The sequence below is a fragment of the Muntiacus reevesi genome, chromosome 5 (genome assembly GCF_963930625.1).
Source record: "Muntiacus reevesi chromosome 5, mMunRee1.1, whole genome shotgun sequence".
In the NCBI taxonomy this organism is placed as follows: Eukaryota; Metazoa; Chordata; class Mammalia; order Artiodactyla; family Cervidae; genus Muntiacus; species Muntiacus reevesi.
The window spans coordinates 125,330,864-125,356,347 of NC_089253.1; the positions used below are offsets into that span (position 1 = coordinate 125,330,864).

The 25,484-nt window shown below is 60.2% G+C and overlaps 2 protein-coding genes across 2 annotated transcripts in view; one reads left to right on the forward strand and one right to left on the reverse strand.

The window, feature by feature from the left end:
• CSRP1 (cysteine and glycine rich protein 1) lies at window positions 1-19,270 on the forward strand. Its single transcript, XM_065936379.1, has 6 exons — window positions 1-143; window positions 9,951-10,063; window positions 14,407-14,575; window positions 15,357-15,486; window positions 17,627-17,720; window positions 18,107-19,270. The coding sequence occupies exons 2-6, from the start codon at window positions 9,952-9,954 to the stop codon at window positions 18,181-18,183; spliced, it is 582 nt and encodes a 193-aa protein (XP_065792451.1). The 5' UTR covers window positions 1-143; window position 9,951; the 3' UTR covers window positions 18,184-19,270.
• The window catches only part of LOC136169434 (uncharacterized), a 15,550-nt gene continuing 8,872 nt past the window's right edge, over window positions 18,807-25,484 (reverse strand). Inside the window, exon 4 of the mRNA XM_065937190.1 lies at window positions 18,807-19,935. Within this exon, the coding sequence (XP_065793262.1) occupies window positions 18,807-19,935 (1,129 nt within the window). The remainder of the gene's footprint in view (window positions 19,936-25,484) is intronic.

Here is a 25,484-nt window from a genome sequence, read left to right on the forward strand (position 1 = left end):
GTGTGCAAAGTCTGTGGGTTGGCGCGGCCCGGACACGCCCTCCCCGAGCGGAACAAAACTGCGGGCGGGCCGGCGCGCCCAGCCTCGTTTCCAGAGCCCGCCCTCTCGCCTGCCCGCCGCCTGCCGCGCTCAGCCGCTGCCAGGTGAGTGCGCTCCGGACCCGGACGCCCGGCCCACGCGCCGACGAGCACCCAGGCCCCCACTCGCCGGAGCGCCGAGCGCCCAGGTCCCCCACACGCCGGAGCGCCTGCCCGCGCGCGCAGGGCGCCCCTGGCCTTCCAGCCCCGCCGCCGCCTCCAGGGATGCTACAGGGAGGGTATCAAGAAAAAGGGGCGCTGGGTGGGCGTGGGCGGAGGAGAGGGGTGAAGTGGGCGCGGCTCTCTTTCCAGTTAGCGCGGGCCCCCTTCCTGCCCCGGGCGCTGGGACGCAAAGGGCCCGCACGTGCCTCTGCCCTGGGACGGCTTGGCTCCCTCCCCCGGCGGGTCCCGCGGCGGGACAATGGGCGATTCTGCGCGCACTGACGCTCCTTGTGCGGCGGGGGATGAGGGCATCCGTGCCCCTCGCAAAAGGGGAAACTCGCACCCGCTCTCCGGGCACAGCTGTGCCAGGCGGGCCCCTTTTGCGAGGGGCTAGATGGAGGTCGCCCCGCCCCCCTCACCCCTGACTCTCCGGGACTTGGCGCGGCGCAAGGACCACCACCCAAGCCTGGAGGAAGCCACGGTGTTTGCGGCCTCAGTCCCGAAGGCCGGGGGCAGGAAGGTGCGCTGTGAGCACACTTGAAGCAAGTTGCAACCCGTTACCCAACAAACAGCGTGTAGGCAGGCGCGTCCTCCGCGCTCACAGCTTTGGAGTATGCTGCAAACGCTCTTCTGGTCCCGCGGTTTGTGATCTGATGGAGACCCGGGGCTAGACTGGAGCGGGGGTGGGCTCCGCCCCTCCCCGGAGGCCTGGGGCCCGCCCCTGCTCCTGGACGTGGACGGGTGTGCAGCCCCTCCTAGCTGGGAGGACTTGGCCTGGGGGTCCTGTCGCAGTAGCTCCTGGAGGCCCGCGGGGCTCTGGTGGAAGCAGGGCCTCGACTTGGAGAGGTGACTGACCCGGATACTCTGCCGGCCTGGATCCGGGGCTCTGCTTCTCTGGCCGCGGTCCTGGCAGGGCGGGGCCGGTTGTCTTCTCCCCCAGCCTTCCTGCCTCCCAGAAGCTGGAGAGGCGGGAGGAGCTGGCCGCCCCCTGCCTTCTCAGAGAGCAACTGGGATCCGGGCACTCCCTGGGGGTCGTGTCCCCTGCGGCCACTCACTGTCAGCCCCTGAGGGTGGGGGCCCCAGCCACCTCTTTCCAGAGAGATTATCCTTGTGGCTGGATCCAAGCCTGCACTGCCCGCCATCTCCCAGGGAAGGGCCCGGTCCCGCAGGGAGGAAATCTGGGGCGGAGAAGGCTGCCGAGGAAGGAGGTTTACTGCGGGGAGGGTGTGCTTGCAGGGGGAGGGGCAGCGCTGGGCCATTAAAGGGTCTGGGGGCCGCTGGGGAGAAAGGGAAGAGCAGACCCGCGGCTGTGGGCCCAGGTCTGCAGGGCCACTCCCCTGCCCCTGGGCTGCCCAGCGCCTGCCTTCCTGGCCCAGGTGTCCCTTCTCGCACAGCGGGCCTCAGCCTGGTGGTCCTGGCAGGGCCTCCCTGGCCGGGAGCATAGTGTTGGCACCTGGTTGGCGGGCAGTGAACATCTGGTGAGTGAACGGGTGGACGTGGGCTCGCAGCCAAGCTGCCCTGCTGGGCACGTGTGACCCTTGCAAACCCATGCCGGCCCGGTGGCGCCAAGGCCCAGGTCAGGTTTCCGTTAACCGTGGGCCTCCTGATGGAAGGCAGACTGGGGAGGCTTCTTTGAGAGGCTGCTGGGGCTGAAGTTTCTGTAAGCCGGCTTCTTGTGAGGCTGGCTTGGAGAGGACACGGGAATCATGCATTGGATATATTGAGGCACCGAGGAGAATAAAGATTGCCACTTGCCACACTTATTTGCGTGTCGGCAAATAAGAGTCACGACTCTTGGCAGGAGAGCTGGCCTTTCCCGAGAGAACAGCTGTCTGTGCTTGCCCGGCCCAGGACTGGCCTGTGTCCTTCGCCGTCTCCTCTGGGGCAGCACGTGAGGTGGGGCGGAAGCTGGGGCTCAGAGGTGACCAGTGACTTGCTCGGGGTTGCGGCTGCCATTGAGACCGAGGCAGACACCTTTCAGGCCCATGCCCGGCCTCCTTGTAACTCTGCCTTTCCTGTCTCTGATCAGCTCTCCAGGGACAAACCCGCCACTCCCAAGACAGACTTGCTTTACAAAGAGCTTTATAGCAGCTTCCACACTGCTTAGGGAGGATGCGGCTCTGCTAGTGTGAGTGTGGAGGAAGTCGGGTTAGAACTCGCCATCACTGGGTCCTCTACAGGGTGGGGAGAGGGGAGGGCCCCCCGGAAGTTGGGGCCTGGGTCCCGGGGATGCGCTCTCACCAAGTCTGGTGTGTGTTTGGATTTCGGTGTCAGGTTGGCAAGAAAGAGAAGCAGCCTGGAAAAGAGCCTTACTGAGGAGAAGCCAGTCGCAGAGCTGGGGTGGGGCGGGGAGGGGTGGGCGCCTGCAGACCCAGTGGTCAGGAATTTCTGCGGTGACGCTGGGCTTGCACTACGCACCTCCCCAGGAATTCATCTGACGTCATCGCCGAGTGATTCCATGTATGGTAAAGAGAGTAAATACGGAGGCAGTTAGCTTTTCCACGGCTTCCTTGGGCGGGAGGCAGCGTCTGACTCCTACTAGAGGCGAGCAGACCGCCATCTGCGGTGCCGCCTTTCTGCAGGGCTCGCGGGGGGCTGCCTGACGTGTCAGCTGCTAGCAGCCTGTTTTACATGGGCTAAGGGCTCGTGTGCCTTGCTTTTGCTTTTAAAAATTTAATCCAGGAAAATAATTCAGACCTTTTCACCGTGGGTAACCAATTGTTACTAAATTGACGTCATCTCAGATGAAAGCAAATGAACTTTATCTGTTGGTTAATCTGTGGGACCTTGTTACAATATCGGGCTTCCTGTGACAGTTTGGAAATGCTTAAATACTAGCCCGCTGTTTCTACTTTTGTTGACCTTCAGATTCTGAACCCTGTGGGGAGTGTCCTGCTGGTAAAGGCAAGAGGGGTGCAGTCACCGCCCCACAAGGGCCTCAGGGCCTGGACTTGAAGAGAACTCAGAGCGGGCAGAGAGGGAGCAGGGTGACACGGGGTTGGAGCACCGTGGGGTCCGCACAGGGGTGCCGGCGGGCCGAGCCGCTTGCAGAGTTCCAGGAGCTGTGTGACGCTGAGGCCGGGCCTGCACCCCATGTCGGTCCTTGCGCCCCCGCAGTGACTGACCACTCCTTTCAGGACCGTTTCCCGGACTGTTTCTCCGGGCGCCCCTCCTTTGGCTGCCCTCCGCTGGGGGGCTGGGGAAGGCTTGAGCAGCAGGTTGGAAAGGATGGCAGCTATCCTGCGCACCTGGCCAGGCCCCGCCCCGCCCGGCCCGGCCCCGCCCCGCCCGGCCAGGCCCCGCCCCACCCGGCCAGGCCCCGCCCCGCCCGGCCCGGCCCCGCCCAGCCCGGCCAGGCCCCGCCCAGCCCGCCCAGGCTCCGCCCCGCCCGGCCAGGCCCCGCCCAGCCCGGCGAGCCCAAGTGGAAAAACACCAGACTGTGAGTGGGGGCACCTGCGCTCTGTGCCCCGGAATTGCCCTCTGTCCCTGGGGAGCAGAAGGCTTTGGGACAAAGAAGTTTGGGGCTTTCCACGGGGGACAAAGACGCGGCGGGGAATGCCGTCAGGTCACTGATCTGAGGAAGGGAGACCTTCCCGCAGACGCTGGCGGCCAGTGGTTAAGGGCTGACATCAGCGAGGCGGTTTCTTAGACATGAACCGTGAGCGCCCTGCGCGTCACCTCAGCCTGACATTCGCACGCCGCTGGCGGAACATGAGCGTCTCTGTCCTCCGCGGCCCTGGAGCCCGGCCGGGTCTCTGCTCCCAGGACAGAGGAGCCGCGGGCTGGTCTTTATGCTGCAGCTGGACGTGGCTGGGGCCAGCGGGCCGACCCGGGCGCTGGTCGGAAGAATCCAGTCCCGGATTTCTAGCTTGTGGCGGCCCTGAAGGCCCTGACATTTCAGGGGAATAGCTGCCCGGGTGTCTCCAGCCATCCTGCAGGAGATGAAGCCCAGTGCTTAGTGGAGATGGTAGACGCGGTGAAGTGGACAAACCAAAACACCCGGGACTCAGGGCTGGTGTGATCACAGGGGCGGCACCCGGAGCAGACATGGCCTGGGGCAAGGACAGCGCACGTCCGGCCCTGGGGGGCCCTGAGGAGCGGGACCCCCGCACCAGGCCCTGGGCCGCTGCTCTCATTTCCCCCTGATCCTCAGAAGGAGACTCTGAGTCAGCGGATGGTCTGACCTAGGGATGAACACAAAGAAGCGCAGAAGAAGGGAGCCTGACCCTTCGGCTGGGAAAAAATGGGTCCAGATCCCCTTTCCCGACCTCTGAACTGCCTGACCCCTGACCCCTGATCCCCGTCTCCTGTGGGGCCTCTGCCCCCAGACCTGAGGAGGCAGCTGAGAGGGAGCCAGTCGTCCCTATTGAACTCCAGGTGGTCTGGGAAGTAGGTTTCCTTTTAAGGCAATCAGGCCCCATCAGCTGAACTCGGCTGGCGGGAGGGAGTGGGTAGAGCAGGAACCTCCTCTGTGGGAGGAGGTGGCTGGGCCCCCAGCTGAGCCCCCCAACCCATAGATTCCCGAGGGGTCCTCAGGAGGGCAGGGGGGAGCCCATGGCCTGGGTCAGTGCTCTTCACCCCAGGGTGCTGAGTCCTGTCTGTCCCCTGGGTTCCTAAAGGGGGCCCCCCATTGTTTTGGGGGCCCTGGCTGGGAGGTGGCCTGGGCAGAGTTACCCACCTCGGGTTCCCGGGCCCTGCTGGACACGGGCCCTGATGCGGGGCCAGGGAGAACAAGGGCAGCCTGTGGACGGCGGGTTTCCCAAGGGAGGAGGGCTTTTGTGTCGGGAACAAACCACTGCTGGGAATGTCTCCCCACCGCGTGGTCGGGGACCCTCCCCCATCAGGGGTATCCCAGGGCTGGAGGATGAAACCTGTGGGCTCAGGGGTGGGACAAGGTGAGGCAGGAGCCCTTGGGTCCCCATGTCCCCAAGCCCCGTCTGCTGAGCACGGAGGGCCCGCATGGGGCTGGGTGGCCAGCCTCACCGCAGCTCCAACTGTAGGCCTCCCCCGCCCCAGTCCTCATCCATGCTCTGGGCAGGTCCCCGCCTCTGGGTGGCCAGGAAGGGTGGATGGCGCTTGCAGACCACCTGGCACACGGTGGGTCTGCAGGTTCGGGGCAGGCTGTCTACCGCATGCTGAGAGCTGGGGTTCGGGGGTCACGTCCTGGCACCCCTCAAGAGGCAGGAGTGAACCCGTGTGTCTCTATAGGAACTGGCTCGTCCCCCAGGACTGCCCGCCCTGCTCACACTGTCCCTGCACCACCCCTCAGGGGACTGGAGTCACTGGGTGACTTTCGGGTCCAGGCTCTGCCCTGAGCACCTCCTGGGGGATACTCAAGGGAGTGGGGGCTGCCTGATTTGAATGGGGTTCTGCAACAAAAACGGTCGGGAGGCTGTTGGAGGTTAGGCCGACTGTAATGACCACACTACACCCACCTGACTGTCCGTCACGGAGATGGTTTTGCAGCCCTGCCACAGGGGGCCGCAGGAACATCAGGGCCTCAGGGACTGGCCCTGGGCGTATGGGAGCTGAGTCCTGAGCCAGGAACCTTGGCAGTCAGCTTAGGTCCAATGCCCTGGATGAAAATCGGGCTGATTCCCAAGGAGGAGGGGGCTGTTTAGGGCCAGTGAACCTCAGTGGTGAGAAGAGGCCTAGAGAGGCAGGGAGGTCAGGGCTTGGGATGAGTGGGTGGAGTTGGGTACAGAGCTCCTCCCCATTCTGGGGTTTAGGATGAGATTCCTTAGTGATCAGAGAAGATTATGGTTCCAGCAACAAAATGGACAGGAAGAAGAGCATGTTGGAGAGAAAAGGTGATGAGTTCAGGTGGCTGGTGTTGAAATCGAGGTGCTCCCCTGAAACTGGGTGTGTGAGCCTGGCCTCAGGGTAGAGGTCAAGGTCAGTGATCAGTGGAAGTCCTTGGTGGGGTGACCACAAGAGCAGTGGGACCAGAGGAACCCCAACCCTTGGGACGGGGAGACAGAGCAGAGGCTGTGAAGAGTGAGCGCCCCAGCTCTCTGTGCCCCTCACCCACAGGAGGGGTGTTCTTGGCCCGCACACCCTACTGAGCATTTTGTGGGCCTTGGGCTGCAGCTCTGAGCATTAGGGGGGCTGATGTCTCAGACACCTGTGTGAACACCTGTGTGCTAGACACACGCAGACTTGGGGATGTGGTAGTGAACCTGGACTGGACCTCCTCCTTGAGCTGACACCTGTGTCCACTGTTGGGGAAGAAATTTCCCTCCATCCTTCTAGCTCCTTCTGACTTGAAAAGAATTACCTTGAACTGAGACAGATGAACAGGAGAAAATCAAAGCTTAATAACATGTCTACATGGGAGAGACCCCAAAAAACTGAGTAACTCCCAAAGTGGCCCAAACCCTCACATTAAATACCATGCTCAGCTAAAGACAAAAGAGGAAGTTGGGGCAGTGGTTTGGAACTTCAGAGGTGAGAAAGCCAGTTGACATGGAGAAGGAAAAGCAAATGTTTGGAAACCAGTGTTTGCTGGGCTGGGCAGGGATAACGGGACTGGTCTCCTAGGTCTGCCTGGTTTCCCCACCATACCCGGCCCGCATTCTTCACAGAGATCTCTGGAAACTGGTATTTGGGGAACTGGCCCTCTATCGAAATTCTTTCAGGCATTTGAGGGAAGGTTGATGGTTCTTCCTGAATCTCTTGGGCCTTGATTGTTTTCAGCTCAAAATAATCCACACGGCAAAGAGACATTTTGGGGGCAAGCTTCCTCCCTGCACTATATCAGACGGGAAGACCCCGGTGGTCGGGACCATGCCCCCGCCCCTGCCCAGACTCCAGCTGCCGGCACCGCCCTGGGTGCCCATCCCTGAGTTCCCAAGGAGGGTACTCCTCCCCAGCCCTCCCACCGTTCCCCAGCACCCCAGTCCTCCCATGGAGTCCCTCCCCCCGTGCACTTCTGTCCAAAGAGCTGGAAGGGTCACTGTCCCTGATCCTGGGCTCTGACCCTGCAGCCCTGGGTTCCTGAACTCACCCTGTGTCAGGCACTGAGCTGTGCCTCCCTGATTCCCCAGAAGTAACCCGTGATGTAGCTTCTGCTTTTGTCCTCATTTTACAGACGCAGAAGCGAAGGTTTACAAAGGCTAGTTCCCTTGCCCAAGGAACACACAACAGTGAGTGGCAGGGTCAGGAAAGGACTAAGCCTGCCTGCCTCAGGACCCCAGCTCAGAACCAACCTCGAGCTTCTCAACTTGTCCCAGACTACTGCCTTCAGAGTCACCTGGGTGCTTGTTAAATATTCCTGTTGTTGGGCCCCATCCTCAGAGGTCATGATTCATCAGGTTGGGGGTGGCGCTGGAAAATCGGATTTTGCAAATGCTCCCCCTCCCCCCACCCTAATGGACTCTAAAACTTCCGTTGTGCCCTCTGTGTCTGACTCCTGCTTTTTCAAAGAAAATTGGGTTTTTTTGGGGGGATGAAATTTCCGGGGAGTTAAGACTTGACACATTCAATGCAAGGGCCTAGGTTCGATCCCTGGTCAGGGAACAAAGATCCTGCAAGCCCCGTGATGTGGCTAAAGAAAAAAAATTTTGGTGAGCTCAATCTTACATACAAAAGAACACATAAAACCTACATGCGGGGACTTATAGAGCTTATGGAGAAGCTCTATACAGTCAGCAAAAACAAGACCAGGAGCTGACTGTGGCTCAGATCATGAACTCCTTATTGCCAAATTCAGACTCAAATGGAAGAAAGTAGGAAAAACCACTAGACCATTCAGGTATGACCTAAATCAAATCCCTTACGATTATACAGTGGAAGTGACAAATAGATTCAAGGGATTAGATCTGATAGACAGAATGCCTGAAGAACTATGGACAGAGGTTCAGATCAAGACCATCCCCAAGTAAAAAAAGGCAAAAAGGCAAAATGGCTGAGAAGAGAATCGAAAGGCAAAGGAGAAAAGGAATGATATACGCATTTGAACACAGAGTTCCAAAGAATAGCAAGGAGAGATAAGAAAGCCTTTCTCAGTGATCAATGCAAAGAAATAGAGGAAAACAATAGAATGGGAAAGACTAGAGATCTCTTCAAGAAAATTAGAGATACCAAGGGAACATTTCATGCAAAGAAGGGCTCAATAAAGGACAGAAATGGTATGGACCTAACAGAAGCAGAAGATATTAAGAAGAGGTGGCAAGAATACACAGAAGAACTCTACAAAAAAGATCTTCACGACCCAGATAATCAGGATGATGTGATCACTCACCTAGAGCCAGACATCCTGGAATGTGAAGTCTAGTGGGTCTTAGGAAGCATAACTAGGAACAAAGCTAGTTGAGGTAATGGAATTCCAGTTGAGCTATTTCAAATCCTAAAAGATGATGCTGTGAAAGTGCTGCACTTAATATACCAGCAAATTTGGAGAACTCAGCAGTGGCCACAGGACTGGAAAAGGTCAGTTTTCATTCCAGTCCCAAAGAAAGGCAATCCCAAAGAATGCTCAGACTACCGCACAATTGCACTCATCTCACACGCTAGCAAAGTAATGCTCAAAATTCTCCAAGCCAGGCTTCAACAGTACGTGAACCATGAACTTCAGATGTTAAAGCTAGATTTAGAAAAGGCAGAGGAACCAGAGATGAAATTGCCAACATCTGCTGGATCATCAAAAAAGCAAGAGCGTTTCAGGAAAACATCTACTTCCGCTTTATTGACTATGCCAAAGCCTTTGACTGTGTGGATCACAATAAACTGGAAAATTTTTCAAGAGATGGGAATACCAAACCACCTGACCTCCCTCTTGAGAAATCTGTATGCAGGTCAAGAAGGAACAGTTAGAGCTGTACATGGAACAATAGACTGGTTCCAAATTGGGAAAGAAGTACATCAAGGCTGTATGTTGTCACCGTGCTTACTTAAATAATATGCAGAGTACATCATGAGAAACGCTGGGCTGGAAGAAGCACAAGCTTGAATCAAGATTGCCGGGAGAAATATCAATAACCTCAGATATGCAGATGACACCACCCTATGGCAGAAAGTGAAGAAGAAAGAGCCTCTTGATGAAAGTGAAAGAGGAGAGTGAAAAAGTTGGCTTAAAACTAAACGTTCAAACAATGAAGATCATGGCATCTGGCCCCATCACCTCATGGCAAATAGATGGGGAAACAATGGAAACAGCAACAGACTTTCTTTTCTTGGGCTCCAAAATCATTATAGATGGCAACTGCAGCCATGAAATTAAAAGACGCTTGCTCCTTGGAAGAAAAGCTGTGACCAACTTAGATAGCATATTAAAAAGCAGAGATATTACTTTGCCGACAAAGGCCCATCTAGTCAAAGCTATGGTTTTTCCAGTAGTCATGTAGCTCTCCCACACATGTGTTCCTCCCTTGACACTATGAGTTTTGCCTATTTGAGACACGACACAGATAGTTTGTGTTTTATGAGTTCTAGCTCACCTGCTTCTTTTGCTGTGAGATTCACCACGTGGATGCACACAGCAAAGGGTTTATTGTTGTTTGTATACCAGCTTGTGTCTTGTGGGAGTTTATGTCCTAGCGGGCTGGGGAGGAGGCTGAAAATGGAGTGACTGCGCAGCAGTCCCCTGTGGGCTCTGGGGTGGGAAGCCCCCAAGTTGCTGTCTGGGGAGGCCTCTGCCCCAGGCGCTGTCCTGGGCTATCCGGGTCTCCGCCTCCCTGGAAAATTCATTCCCTTCTCTGTGTCCACTTCCAGGATGCCGAACTGGGGAGGAGGCAAGAAGTGTGGGGTGTGCCAGAAGACGGTGTACTTTGCTGAAGAGGTCCAGTGCGAAGGCAGCAGCTTCCACAAGTCCTGCTTCCTGTGCAGTGAGTGCCCGCCCAGACCGGCTGTCGCCATGGGGATGACCGGCCTGTCAGCCCCTGGGGGACGGTCCTCGGGAGGGATGGTTGTAAACAGCCTGACATTTGGCTGGAGCGCAGTGGGGCGGGGAGGCGCCTCAGGGCCCCTGTGTTCCTCAGAAGCTGTTTTCTAAGGCGGAGGCGGGGGCTGTGGGCGGCTGGGCCGCTGAGCTGGAGGGGGCGGACACACCAGGACCTGCGCGCCAAGCCGGAAAGACCTGGTGGGGAAACTTCCCACTCTTTGTCTTGCCTCTCTCCCTACACAACCCTGGCAGTTAAGAGCAAGACGCTTTTAGCCCCGAGTTTCACCAACCCCTGGACCCAGATTACCCTTTGTTAAAAGTCCACAGAAACCACAGATGTGGAGGATACTCTAGTTGGGGGGAGAGGATTAAAAGGTGCAGACGGTTGCATGTCAGATAAGAAAGCTCCGAGGAAGCACTGCGGAGCATAAGGGGCACGGGAGCGGTCATGGGCGAGTAACTGAAAACGGCGAGCCTCTGCGCTGCGAGGCTGGCACTTCGTGACGCAGTAAGTCAGCAACAACTATTTGCTGTTCAGTTGCCCATTCGTGTCCGGCTCCGTGTGATCCCATGGACCCCTAGCACGCCAGGCCTCCCTGTCCTTCACCATCTCCCGAAGTTTGCCTGACTTCATGTCCTTGGGCAATGGACCCTCAGTTAAACTCACCGGCAGCAGCCTCCTGGGCAGCTGCGTCTGGGGAGGGGCTGGGCGCCCCTGGCCTCTCTGGGCGGGAGGCCTCTCCCCTCAGCCCCCACCTCCGCCCAGCGGTCCGGGTGAGGGGATGTTGATGTCGTACTGATGGCCGGGAGGAGACAGGCCCCAGTCACTGCCTGGTAGGCAGGTGCCTAGGTGCCCGGGGTGCAAGCCGCGGCCGGGGCCCAGGTGTCCTGAGTGCCTGGCCCTGGAGGTGGGGGACGTCCGCAGGCTCCTGACTGACGGGCTCACAGCCAAGGGGCTTAGAGGAGGTGACCTGTTTCCCTTGAGCCCAGGCGGTGGCGCTGGGCGGGCAGGAGTGTGTCAGCTGAGCCTTGAGCCTTCAGAACCAGTGGGCGAGAGTCCACATGTGAATTTCCTTTCTGTTCTCTGGGTGCTGAGCGTCAGCTGCCTCCTCTCTCTGCATTTTCTCCACATTACAGAGGAGAAAAACAACACCTGCTTCATGGGGCAGGGCTGTGGGAACTGAGAGGAATGGGTCAGAAAACAAGAGGAGCGCTTAGAGCAGTTGTGAGTGTTCAGTCAACGACAGCCGCTCCCTGACACGCACACACATGCGCACACACACACACACATGTGTATACATCCACACAGACACATGTGCACACACAGAAATGCACACACATGCATGTGCGCACACGCACCCATACACATGTGCACACATACACACCCATGCACATTTGCACAGACACATGTGCACGCACACACATGCACATGTGGACACATCCACACAGACACACACGTATGCACACACATGCGCACACCCACCCATGCACATAGACACACGTGTGCGCACACACATGTACACTTGCACATACATGTACACACACACAGACAGTGCAGGGGATCCCCAGCAAGAAGCCTAGGACTCAGGGTGGCCCCAAACTGTCGGGGAGGTCCAGGAACCGGGCCCTGTCCCCGCACTGTGGCTCCACTGCTTCTGGAGCCCACGCTCCTGAGCGGGACCCAGACCCCCGGGGCCACCTGCCCCTGAGGGAGCAGCAGCTCCCACCGGCTGTGGGCGGGCCAGCCGGAAGCCACCTCCAGAGCAGGCCGCGCAGGCGCCGCAGGCCCCGCGCCCGCCGATGCTGACTGAGGGCTGTGCTGGCCGCCGGTGGGCAGTGAGCTTGGGCGGAGCCTTTGGCGTCCGGCTGGGAAGAGAACGACAGCCATGCCGTTTCATCAGCAGCTCACTGTGCTCAGGAATTTTCAGGCCATTTATGTTTCTCAGAGGGCATAAGAGGGCTTGGCGCTGGCCAGGGAGACGGTCCATAATACTGGCCCCAAGGACCTCCTCCACCTTCACATGTGGCTTTGATCACCAACGGCAGCTGCCGGGGAGGAGCGGCCGCCAGCGGGGCGGTCAGGGAAGCCAAGGGTGCGGGGCTGGGGAGATGGGACAGACGCTGCGCTGGGCTTGGAGCGTGCGCCCTGGTGTCCGAGAAGCGACAGCCAGTCCCCAGCCCGGGAGGCCTTGGCCCTGTGGGCACCGGCCCCTAGGCTGTGTTGCCTCTGAGCTGTGACAGCCTTGTCCTGGGGCAGGCCAGCCCATGGGAAGGCAGAGCTGGTGTGGCCTTGCCCCGAGGGGACAGCCGCTGGAACAGGCTGCGCCCCAGAACCCAGAGCCCCAGGGTGCTCACAGCCCCAGCCACGGCGGCATCCCCTTGCCTGCAGGCTGTGGTTCACGCCTGACCCCCTCGGAAGGGCTCCTGGCTGGCAGAGCAGAGCAAGCCTCGGCCTAAGTTCTTCTTTTTGGTTGGCTTCTGCTTAACATGATTTGGTAGAAATGCATTTAGGCCATCATTCAAGACTCCCCCTCACTGAGAATTTGGGGGAGCCTGCAGGTGCCAGATGGCAAGGCCTCTGGGAGGTGTCACCCGTAGACCCCGGGGTCCCCGCTGAGCTGGACCCCCAGGCCCCTGCAGGGAGGTTCAGCCCGAGGAGGCCTCAGTCCCCGGGCTGCCCGGCCTCACTGCTGCCTCCCGTCGAGTCTCAGGAATTTCCAGGTCACTCAGGGTCTTACAGGAAGCAGCTCCAGAGCGACTCTGGGCTTCCCACCCTAGAAGGGAATGCCGGAGCCCTTGGCTGGCTGTGCCCGCCTCCTCCAGGCCGGAGCCAAGCCCTGGGGAGGCGGCAGGACAGCCCATATTTGGTTGCCCGCATGCTGGAAGAACATGGGGATCTCAGAGGCAGGACCAGAGGGCCCTTATTTAGTCTGAAGTCTCCAACCTGGGCCCACGGGTGGGGGTAGGGGCAGAGAGCTGGCCTTTAAAGGCGAGGGGAAGCTGGGACTCCCTGCAGATCCAGTGGTTAGGACTCGATGCTCTCACTGCCAAGGGCCAGGCTCAGCCCCTGCTCAGGGAACTAAGATCCCAAGAGGGCGGGGTGGGGGGCGCGGGGAGGAATCTACCCAAAGGCAGAGGAACTGGCAAGGGGCATGGAGGCAAGCCGAGTGCTCCTCGAGAGGAGGGGAGGCTGGCCCCTCCAGGGGCCCCTCTTCAGAGGGGCGTGTTTGAGGACGTGGTCCTGGCGGGCACGGTGACACTGCTATCTCAGGGCCTTCGTGGAACCTAATCGTTGTCCTAGGCCCAAACCTACATCAACGGGACGTGAGTCTCTGGAGAGGAGCCCTTGGGGGTTGGACGCTGGCGGTCTTCTGGGGCCTGGCCCTTCCCGCCCTTGTGTTCCCAGGGCGCTAACTCCGGGTCGCACTGCTGGGGCAGCCAGCGTTCATGATGGCCTACTGTGCGCAGGGCACTATGCTAAGCACTTCCCAGGCGAGGCCGCATGTAATTTTCAGCCATCTATCAGTGGGCACCGTCATCATCTGCTGGCTGGGAAGGCACAGCCTGGCCAGGACGCTCCCCGGACGTGGGCTAGCCTGGGTTCCGTGTGACCCTGGGCTCCACATTGTCCCACTCTGGATCACGGGGCTGCCCTGAGACCCACAGGAGGCTGCGGCTGCTCTGCAGGCCTTCCAGTGTTCCCCATTCCAATCTCCCTGCACCCCAGAGTCAGGGAATTCTCCCAGCATCTGACCTCCTGTGGCCAAGTGATTTCCAACTAGAAACTTCAGATCCCGTTGTCGTGAAGAACACGACCTCTATCTCATTTCTAAGCCAGTTGCGCTGGGCGCCGAATAAACGTGACCTTCCCCCGGGAGCGTCTCCACCCTGCCCCCTGCCCCCGCACCCACAGGCGTCCCTTCTGAATCAAATCGCGGGAGGCAGGACAGCCTTGCCCTTCTTGCTTCTCCTCTTCTGTTGGGACCCACGGTGTCTGTCAAGGGCAGTAAGGCCCGGCACACCCCCTGGGGCGTGGGTTCGGCCTAGGCCGCTGGCCCTGTGAGCTCGGGAAGTTCTCAGGGTGTGTGAGCGAGGAAGCCCACCCAGCTCTGGGAGAGGCACTGGGCCAGCATCCATAGGCCCTTCTCCCCTCCCAGTTCCCTGGCCACCCCAACCCCATCGCCAGGCCCCTGGCTCCTGGGAGGTCAGGATGTTGCATGCACAGCGTCCCAGGGATCTTTGGCGGCAGGGGCTAGCCGTGACCCGCTGGCCCTGTGGCCCCTGCAGTGGTCTGCAAGAAGAACCTGGACAGCACCACCGTGGCCGTGCACGGCGAGGAGATCTACTGCAAGTCCTGCTACGGCAAGAAGTACGGGCCCAAGGGCTACGGCTACGGGCAGGGCGCGGGCACCCTGAGCATGGACAAGGGGGAGTCGCTCGGCATCAGACACGAGGAGTGAGTACCCCCGCCCGGAACAGAGGTCCTACTGTGCGTCAGGCCCTGGCAGAGCAGCAGGGGCAGAGAGGCTGGAGCGGCCAGGCCCCTCCCCGTGCAGAGCGGCGGCCGTATTTCCATGCACTGGGAGGAGCCCTGAGAACGGCTGGACCCCTCTCCTCTGTCCACAGATGAGAAAACCTAGCCGGTCTCAGTGACTTGAAGGCGCCCCACAGCCACTGAGGGTCTGAGCCGGACCGCCTCGCAGCCGTGCTCACCGGGTGTCAGTTCCCTTCCTGGAGATGGGTGTCACTAAGCCCCCAGCACCCCCTGACCACCGACCTGCTGTGAGCGGGGTGTTGGCAGTCAGCCCGCTAGCCCCTTGGCCCTGGGGGATGGTCGCAAGTGACGGTGACTTTCCGCACTTCGGCCAAGGTTTTCACCCCATGGGAGCGACCTGTCAGCTGATTTCTCCTGGGAAGACTCTAGTAATAGTGCTGCAGGAACTGGGGGCAGAGGGGGCCAGTTCTTAGCAGACGAGCTGTCAGTGACTCCGGCGTTCTAACTGGCACCGAGGGGAGTCTGACGTCTTGAGGAAGGAATACTACGGGTCCCCTGTCAGCAGAGGTGACCCTCGGGTCCTCGGTGCGTCCCCCGTCAGGGAGGTGGCCCTGCAGCCCTGGCAGCGGCGGCCTTGGGGCAGGCTGGGCCAGGTGCAGGCGGGTGGTGCCCTCCAGGCCTGTCCCGCCCACCCCGTGTCACTCTCTGTACCTCCCCTCACTGCACGCTCTTCCCTGAGCAGGGCCCCCGGCCACAGGCCCACCACCAACCCCAACACATCCAAGTTCGCCCAGAAGATCGGGGGCTCCGAGCGCTGCCCACGGTGCAGCCAGGCCGTCTATGCGGCCGAGAAGGTGATTGGCGCTGGGAAGGTAAGGCCGGGCGTGCCGGGGGTGGGGGTGGGGGGTGGGGGGGGCACACACATTCCTGAAATGTGCATTCTGAAGCTCTGAAGTGTGCTCCCACTGCTCAGGGGAGCCTGGGCCCTGCATGTAGCTCCCCCTTCATTTCGGAGCCCACCACAAAAGGAGTCCCTTTGTCTGTGAGGCTGTCTCCTGTGCCTCCCAGTCTCCAGAGAGCTGAATCCCCCATCATAGCAGCCTCACCATTGGTCCATAAAGAAGGCTGAGTGCTGCAGAATTGATGTTTTCAAATCGTGCTGGAGAAGACTGTTGAGAGTCCCTTAGACTGCAAGGTGATCCAACCAGTCCATCCTAAAGGAGATCAGTCCTGAATATTCACTGAAAGGACTGATGCTGATGCTGAAGTTCCAATACTTTGGCCTCCTGATGCGAAGAGCCGACTCATTGAAAAAGACCCTGCTGCCGGGAAAGATTGAAGGCAGGAGGAGAAGGGGACAACAGACGATGAGATGGTTGGATGGCATCACCGACTCAATGGACATGAGTTGGAGCAAACTCTGGGAGATAGTGAAGCACAGAGAAGCCTGGCGTGCTGCAGTCCGGTGGGTTGCAAAGAACCAGAAACACGACTGACTGGACAACAATAGCGCACTTCATAGGGAGCTTCTGATCGATCCATGTCTCCAGAGTCGGGGTCTCCTGACTGCTAAGGGTGCATGGACACCAGCTCTGAAAAGAATGTGCATAGTTGTGTGGGGTCTCATCTCTCTCTGGGAAGAAGATCCATAGCATTCATCACATTTTCAAAAGGATTTGTGATACAGAAATGTTGAGAACCACCCCAAATCCACAGAAACCCACTCATGTGCCCCCATGACAGAGTTAACCAAGGTTGAGGCCTGTCAGAGCCTCCTAGGAGGCAAACTTGGTCTGGCTGTCTTGCCCGCCCCCACTGCGATATTCCAGTAGTAGCCCCCACCCCCAGTCACCAGAGTGGGACCCTCCCTCAGAGAGGCTGCGGGGAGGGGTGGCCTCAGATGAGCTGTCTGGGCCGCAGAAGGGGCTTCTTCAGCAGGGGCCTGGAGACGGTGCTGGCCCTTCACACAGGTGCGGCTGGGGCCATGTGGTCAGCTGTGGTGCCGCGGGGCCTGGAGCCTGTCTGTGGCCTCTCTGGACCCGAGTCTCTCCCCTAGGGAGGAGGGTTCTCTTGTGGGCAGAGGTGGCGGGAGGAGCCCAGCGTCCGTGCCCGAGGAAGGGCTGAGGAGCAGGACTTCAGGTGCTGACCCCACCAGCGGGGCCCGACTGTGTCTGTAGGGACAGTGGTGGTGGTCAGTCCTCCGTCTGCCTGGAGACTGGGGGGCAGCCTGGGCTTCCCTGAGGACAAGCCAAGGCCACGGTGCCCTCAGCGCCAACACTGAGGCCCCTAGAGCCCTGGGCAGGAGGCAACACGCATGGGCCTGGCTGCCAGGAAGCCCAGGGCCTGCCTTTTCCCTTCCCATCCTAGCTCAGAAAGGGCAGCTGAGCAAGGGAGCCTCCTTGCCCTTAAAAGGCCTTGTTTTGTTTTGTTCCATCTGTCTCTGCTGGCCTCCGGCTTTTGGGGCTATGCAGAGCTGTCAGCTGGGAGCTGGCGGCTGACCTAGGGTCTGGCTGGCCCCCTCCAGGTGCAGACCGGGGCTGCCTTCCCCTGAGGGGCTGTTGGCCGTGTGGCCTCCGAGCTCCAGCGGGGCTTCTCCTGGAGCTCCGTGGACCCTTTCTCCTTCCGGGGTGCCAGGCACTGCCTCTGCACCAGGCCCCTGCCTGGCTGTGGCCTCCCGCTGCAGTGAGCGCCCTCGAGAACTCCAGAGGCCTACTGACCACAAAAGCCGGCCCTGCGGCCAGGCCCCAGCATGTGTGACTGCTCCTCACGTCCTCTGTGAGGAATGAGGGGGCCACTGGCCTGGAGCTCGGGCCAGATGGGTCTGAGCCCGCACCCAGACCAGGAGTCCCGGGTGGGAGTTGGAACAAGGCTGGGGGGCCCCGCTTGCCTTTTGTGGCACCAGCACCTCCTCCAGGAGGTGGGGGAGGTTGGGCAGACCCCACGGGTGTCTTTGTCACACCTCCAAGGGGATGGGCTGGGGTGGCAGAGTTAATTCTTTCCTTCCCTCCCCAGTCCTGGCATAAGTCCTGCTTCCGATGTGCCAAGTGCGGCAAAGGCCTCGAGTCCACCACCCTGGCTGACAAGGATGGCGAGATTTACTGCAAAGGTGAGCGGCCTTCCCTCGACGCCCTCCCTTCCTGGAGGGCCGATCAGTCAGGCCCATACGCAATGGCCAGTTCCAGCCTTGGAGTCCCTTCCCAAGCATCTCCTGAGGCCTCTGTGTGCAGCCAGCCAAGAAGGAGCCTGGGTGGGGGTGCCGGGGGATGTGCCGTGGACAGAGGGCGGGGCGGGGCGGGTCCTGGGCTCCCTTCTGCCTCCTAGCTCGGATCGCAGGTGGCACTTCTGGGATTTCAGAGGCAGGGCAGTAGCCAGGACGCTCCTCACTGTCGACGTCGATGTTGGGGGGGCTCTGCTGTGCGCCTCACTGCTCCAGAGCCCCTGGCAGGTGCTGGGGCGGGAGTGGGAGTCTTCACCCCTCTCTTCTTTCTGCAGGATGCTATGCAAAGAACTTCGGGCCCAAGGGCTTCGGCTTCGGGCAGGGGGCTGGGGCTCTGGTTCACTCTGAGTGAGCCCCCCGCGCCCACGCCCCACTGCCCACGCTGTGCTTCTCATCGCCCCCCACCCCGACGACCTCGAGACCGCCAGGCTTCCTCCCTCCCTCAGCCCTGCATGCGTTACTAAGGACTTGATCCGGGGTGTCTGGCTCTCTTGGGTTTGGGCGTCTGCTGGAGGCACCCCCCAACTTGGCCTGCCGTGTCACCAGCGGGGCCTCTGGCTCTGGGTGTCCCCCTCCCCCCTCCCCTCCCCCGTCTCTTCCCCCCTCCCCCCTCCCCTCACCCCTCCCCTCCCCCCTCCCTCCTCCCTCCCCCTCCCCTCCCCCTCCCCCTCCCCTCCCCCTCCCCCTCCCCCCTCCCCTCCCCCTCCCCTTCCCCCTCCCTCCTCCCCCCAGAGGCTGTCATCGGGGCCCTGCCTGGGGAGAGCCGTGCTCCTTGTGGGGGGCCTCCTGGTGTCCCTCAGAGCAGGCCTGGGGCATCCCCGCCCGACAGTCACGGGGGATGTGCAGATGGGCTCCGAATGGAGGGGCCACCTGCCCTGGCCTATCGCCTTCGAGGCTGTGGGCCACAGTGCCCCACAGCTCAGAGGTTGTGGGGAGGGGGGGACGGGGAAGCAAGCCAGGCCCGAGGGCCACAGTTCAGGATGTGGTCTGGCCTCCCTGGGCTCGAGCTTCTGTGTGGCAGGGCCCTGATGAAACACCCCTGACCTCATGGCCACCCAAACCTGAGGGCACGTCTCTGCCCAGCCTGGGTCCTGAGGCTGCAGGGGGCAGGGGGGTCAGGCTGCACCCGTCAGCGCAGCCCAGCCCCGGGCCCATACTCAGTATGCCCGGCTTGACCTGCAGATGCGGAGGGAGGCACATGCGGCCCGCCTTCACCTGGACACCTGCCCCCACCCTTTTCCTGGGACCCTCGCCCTCTGGCCACACCGCCCACCCCTTCCAGGCCCCAGGTCCGGAGCAGCAGGAGGACGGGGCGGGGCCAGGCCCGCTGACCCCAGGGACAGAGGGTGACGCCACGTGGCGCTGCCTGGACCAAGGGCTGCAGCGCGGGCTGTGCTCAAGCTGACCCTGCACCCTGTCAATAAAGCTGTCAGAACAGAGCCAGCGTCTGTCCTGCCCTGGGAGTGGGAGAGCCATTTCCTGCTCTGGGGGTGGGGGGCTGGTGTCCTCCTCTCTGGGGGGTGGGGGGCTGTGTCCTGCTCTGGGGGTGGGGGTCTCCTGTCCTGGTCTCGGGGTGGGGGACTGTGTCCTGGTCTCGGGGTGGGGGGCTCCTGTCCTGGTCTCGGGGTGGGGGACTGTGTCCTGCTCTCGGGGTGGGGGCTGTGTCCTGCTCTGGGGGTGGGGGTCTCCTGTCCTGCTCTCGGGGTGGGGGACTGTGTCCTGCTCTGGGGGTGGGGGCTGTGTCCTGCTCTCGGGGTGGGGGCTGTGTCCTGCTCTGGGGGTGGGGGTCTCCTGTCCTGGTCTCGGGGTGGGGGCTGTGTCCTGCTCTGGGGGTGGGGGTCTCCTGTCCTGGTCTCGGGGTGGGGGACTGTGTCCTGCTCTGGGGGTGGGGGTCTCCTGTCCTGCTCTCGGGGTGGGGGCTGTGTCCTGCTCTCGGGGTGGGGGGCTCCTGTCCTGGTCTCGGGGTGGGGGACTGTGTCCTGCTCTCGGGGTGGGGGGCTGTGTCCTGCTCTCGGGGTGGGGGGCTGTGTCCTGCTCTCGGGGTGGGGGACTGGTGTCCTGCTCTGGGGGGGACTTGATAGGAGCAACCAAGTTGGCAGGAGGCCTGGGGAGGGAAAGTGTCTGCTTCCTCCCCAGTGTCCGTTTCTAACTGAACCTAGGCATGGGGTCCAGCCAGCCTGATCCTGCTGCCCCATCCGGGCGTAAGAGCTGTGAGCCAGGCCTCCAGACTGTGCTCAGAATTGTTTCCAGCATTGGAAGTGCCTGAGTGAGAGGGCAGCTCGGCCACAGGAGCTTTGTGTCAGATCCAGGAAGCTCAGGTCTGCAGGGAGGGCGCAGTGGTATGGGGGGAGGAACGGGGGTTTTCCAGGGGCAGCAGCTCCCAGAGGCCGCTCCCCCAGATTCCAGCGTGTGACCATGTGTGTGTGGGGGGCAGCAGCATTCTGCCCCCAGATTCAGCGCCTTTCACGTGTGGAGTTCCTTCCCTCCAGCCCCAGAGTCTGGACCAGAGCCATAACGCTGGCCGGGGCTGAGGGATGCTGAGGCTGATTCCTCTTTTCTGAAAATGTGCAGAGGCCGGGCATGCATCCCTCTTCTGAGGGAGAACTAGGAAGGGAGAAACAGGGACAACAGAATCCGAAACGGAGTGGGTCAGGCGCCTCTGGACCACAAAGCCAGAAACCAGTCTTCTGCCTTTGGGTGGGGAGGGCCTGTCCCACAGGGCACAGCAGGTGCCCCCCGCCCCTGCCAGGCCCCACAGAGGGGCCCCTCAGTTGATCCCAGGTGGAGGCTGCCCTGGTCTCTGAGTCACCTTCTGGGCCACTCCCCCAGTGTCCTAGGGAACTGCACCCGGCTTCCCTAAGGGCCGACCTGTCCTCATCTCTCCAGAGGTCACCTGGCCCTTTCTGTAGCAGGGCAGGCTGATGCTTAAGGTCGGCTTCATGTGCACTCGCGAGGTCGCCCTCCGGGCACTTCTGCATTTCCCTCACAGTAGCGGAGAGGAGCCAGGTTGCTCTGTCCACACTTTCCCCAGAGATCTCAGCTAAATACCCTTGATCTGAGGTCTGCCTTCCGTAAAATACCAGAGTCTGAACATGCCTGAGTCACGTTCTTTGCCACTTTATAACAGGGGTTCCCCCGCCCCCTTTCCAATACCACGCCTCTCATTTCTGTCATCAGAATGGCTCTTGTCATCCGTATTTCTACAACATTCTGCTTGGAGTTGCTTCTTCCTCTTGCCCTGAGACGACTTAAGCTCTTTCTCCAATGCTCTCTCCTTTCTAGGCTCTCACCAGAATCCGTTTCAAGGTCTGTTCATGACAATGTAGGTTTTTTTCGAGCAGACTTTCCCAGACCTCTCTAGCCTCTACCCATCACCCAGTTCCAAAGCCACTTTCACAGTTTTAGGTATTTGTTACAGCAGCACCCCACTGGTTGGCACCAGTTTCTGCCTTGGTCTGTTCGGGCTGTTATAACAGAATGCCACAGTCCAGAGGGGGGCGCTTGAGGGGGCTTCTAAACAACAGAACTGTACTCCTCCCAGTTCTCCAGGCTGGGAGCGCAAGGTCAAGGTGCCGGCAGGTTCAGTGTCTGGGGAGAGCCTGCCTGCTGGTTCACAGACAAAGTCACCTCACCAGGGGGCGGGGCTCTGGCTTCTCTGGGGGCACTGATCCCACTCTCCAGGGCCCCTCCCTCAAGCCCTAAGCCCCTCCCAAGGGCTCCACCTCCCAGCGCCATTCCCTTGGGGACTGGCATTTTACTGCATGAGTTCCGGTCTCCTCCTCGGCCAAGTCAATGGACACGTGAGCTTCTGTATGAGCTCGTCTGAGGGCGGCCTGTCTCATGCTGGGGGCTGGGCTCCTCTGCCCACACTGGATTTACAAAACAAGAAGCAGCTGCTTTAACAACAGCAAGTCTGTGCACCATGTCCATAGGACCAGACCCCGGGGAGGAACTGCTGACACACACATGGGTCCTGAACATACAGGACTGGTTTAAACCAGTCGGCGCCGCAGAGTGCAGGGCAGTGCGAGGTGACGCCCCTGGGACAAGGTGCCCTCGTCCTGGCACCTCCACTCTGCAGCCCGGGATGTGGTCGACCAGATGTCTTCCCAGAAGGGTTTGCACAGTGGGGATGGGGATGGGGTGGGGATGGATAGTTCTGCAAACAGATCACCAGAGCGGCCACTCTGGGAGGGCCCACAGGAACAGCTGGGTGGGGCATCTGGGCCCCAAAGCTGGGGACAGGCTGCCCTCTGGTGGAGCCACAGCAGAAGGCCGTCGGCCAGCCTGCAACACCAGCTGAAACTGTGGTTGCATGACCCAGAGCAGCCTCGGTGGGGAGGGGGCCGGACGCACCTCCGGGGTGAAGCTGGGTTAAGGCAGACGCTGTTCCCAGAGGCCGGCTGCAGGCCTGGAAGCCCCTCAAGGCAGCGTGGTGCGGGTGGAGGAGGCCCGCCTGCTGTGAGTGAGGCCAGGCCCCCTAAACCTGAGTCCCCTGGCCGGGTTCATGATGAATCTCTCTACCCATCACTTTATTCCCTTTATTGTCAGGATTGAGGTGTATCAAAGGCAAGGGGGGGCTGAGACCAAGCAGGACCCCCAGGGCCCTCCCAGTACACCCCCTCCTGGTCCCCCGTTTCCTGTCTGCAGAGAAAGGCTTTGTCTCCTGGGTCCTCCCTGATTCCAAAGAGCAGACTCGCCAGTCAGAGACCAGGACCAGGTCCAGGCCCCTGCTCCCCCTGAAGGAGGCAGATTACAATCTGAGGTGTATCTTTGAGCTGTTCTGTAGAAACTAAGACCCTTACCCTGGAGGATGAGCTCTGTGCTGACCACAAGCACATAGATCCCAGACTGGCTGGAACCAGAAGGTGGATGATTGAGAGTCCTGGAATGTCACCCTGTCGCCTCACCAGCAACCAGAAGGAGGCCCAGGAGCTGCTCAGGCATCCCAGAGCCCTCCCCCAGCACTGGCTCTGAAACCCTCGCCTGTGGCTTCCCTGATGGTCCAGTGGTTAAGAATCCACAATGTAAGGCGGGGGTTCCGGGGTCAATCCTGGTCAGGGAACTAAGATCCCAGGTGCTGCGGAGCAACTAAGCCCGCACGGATCTGGAGAGTCCGCGCACCACGATATAGATTCTACGTGCTGCAGCCAAATAATAAATATCACAAAAAATAAAAAATTTTGCTTGAAAGCCTTTGTCTCTGCAGCCTGAGCTGCCCAGTCTCCTTGCTGGGCACCCTGCAAACGAACTCTGACTCTGCTGCAAACACCAGCTGCCAGAGGGGCTGGGCTATGGGCACACACTTACCTTGCTTACAAAGTGGGGGTCCCAGAGGAGGTGGTGTCTGTGGGGCTGCACCTTGCAGGCGGTGCCCTGGGGCAGGCCAAGAGGTGGGTGCCTCCCAGCCCCATTTCCCAGGGTCCTCAGCACTCCACCCGGCAGCTGGTGCTGTCTCTGAACGGGTAGGTCTGATAATTGGAGACCACCTCCCGGCACTTGCTGCTTCTGCCCCGGAATCACCAGAACAGCTCCCCATCTGCACCCCCGCTGACAGTCCTGCAGAGAGGCTAACTCTGCTTCTGGGGACAGATGTCCCTGCCTCCTGGGGGTCCTGACTGAGGCACAAGGGGCCTGGTGAGAAGGAGAAGCGTAGTCAGGGTGGGGGTCCCAGGGCTGGAGAAGTGGACGGGGGGCTTGCACTGAGTCAAGGGCAAAGCAGAGTCACTCCCTTGGAGAAGACCCCCCCTGCCAAGGCCAGCTCCCCGCTCGCAATTTTGGACACTTCGTGGGTTTCATTCCGCATCCTGTGCACTTAGGGCCACGGCCTCTGTGAAGGCCTTAAATGCATTCAGCCCTCTGGGGTGGGTGCTGTCATTACTGCCATTTACAAACGATCCAACCGAAGCCAAGAACCAGAGTGGCTTGGGATCTGGCTCAAGGTAAACAGCAGAGCAGGATAGAAGGGCAGGAGCTGGGTCTGGGCCCGCCTCCTGCACCACCTGCCTGACACTCTTCCCTGACTGCTGTGGGCCGGGCAGTGTGGGGTGGTGCTGGAACTGTAGCAGTGCTGGCACTCACACCCTGCGTACCCGGCACGGGTCTGGGTGCTGTCTGGCTTACCCCTCCGCCAACAGTAAGCAGTAGTTATATTACCCCTTTATCCTACAAGAGGAAACCGAGAAGTAGTGAGTGTGTAAGTGACGGAGCCAAGGCTGGAACCAGCTGTGTGACCCTGGGCCCGCCTCCTCCCTCTGGGCGTCAGCCTCTCCCGTGTGAATGGAGATGTGACCTCGATTAAGTCCACAGAAGTGCTTCTCAGGCTTGGGAACTTCCTGGGGATCTTGCAAAGCTGAGATTCCAGCTCGGCGGTGGGGTGGGGCCTGAGACACAGTGCCTCCTGTGGGTTCCCAGCGGAGGGAGGTGCTGAGGCTGTGGCTTCCAGGGCACTGGCCAGCTCTGATGTCCCACATTTATGGGCCTGCTGAGCCTCCTCCTGGAGGCCAGTAATGGTGAATAAAGTGCTTGTGGGCATTTTCTGCTCCAGCTGAGCCTGGGCCCTTCCACGCTGTGACCTCATCCTGACCCTTCGGAGGGCTCAAGCGCTGGTCCTAGGCCAATACCACTGGGGGTTACTCCTCCCAGCCCGCGCTCACCCTGTTCCCTGGCAGAACACAGCTCACACCCAGGGCCCACACCGATGCTCCTCCCCACGAATCTCCCCAGGATCACATTCACGAACACACAGGGAACTTCCTCCCTCCCCCAGCCCCTCCCCCTCCTCACTTCTCCTGGACCCCTGCCCAGGCCAGACCGCTACAGCCGCCTCTGACTGATCTTGACAAAAGGCCCCGATAGGAACATCTCACTTATCAAAGTAATGAAGTTGAAAATTCATAATCCTCACTACACAACATTGGAAATGCGAAGGCAAGCAGGGAAAACGGTCCTCTCACGTAGAAGGAACTTGTGGGGACCTGGCTCCCTTCCCCTCCATCACCCCTACCCACTTCAAGTCCATGGACGGGGCTGCCCTTTAGGAGGAGACGGAATAGCTACCTGACAGTGCAGAGTGGGCCAGGGCGGGACGGGGACTTCCCATCCCTGAGGCAGACCCCGCACATGGCCAGGGAGAAGGCTGCGGGGTCCTGACCCCTCCCTCTGCCGGGTGGAAATGTGTGTGAGCCAAGACCAAGCTGCGGGACTCTTGTTTCTGGGGCTGGGGAACTGGAGGGGTAGAAGAAGATACTTTCTTGTCCTGAACTTTTTTTTCCCCTTGTGGACCATTTTTTAAGTCTTAATTGAATTTGTTGCAATATTGCTTTTGTATTGGGTTTGACTTTTTAGCCACAAGTCATGTGGGATCTTAGTTCCCCCGCCAGGGACCATCCAACCACACCCTCCGCATTGGAAGGTAAAGTCCTAACCACTGAACAAGGAAGTCTCTGTCTTGAATTTTTTACAGCAACAGTGCATTCAAGTGTTACTTATACTTCAGATCCATTAGTATTGTTAAAAGGCAATGAAAAACAAAACTAGGAAGCAGGCGACGTGTCCGAGTTTGCCCAGTGGGTGCCGGCAGGCTGGCTGAGGCCTCTGGATCCCTGGGCAGTGGCCAGGCTTCTGAGGGGGTCACCCGGACTCAGAACCCCG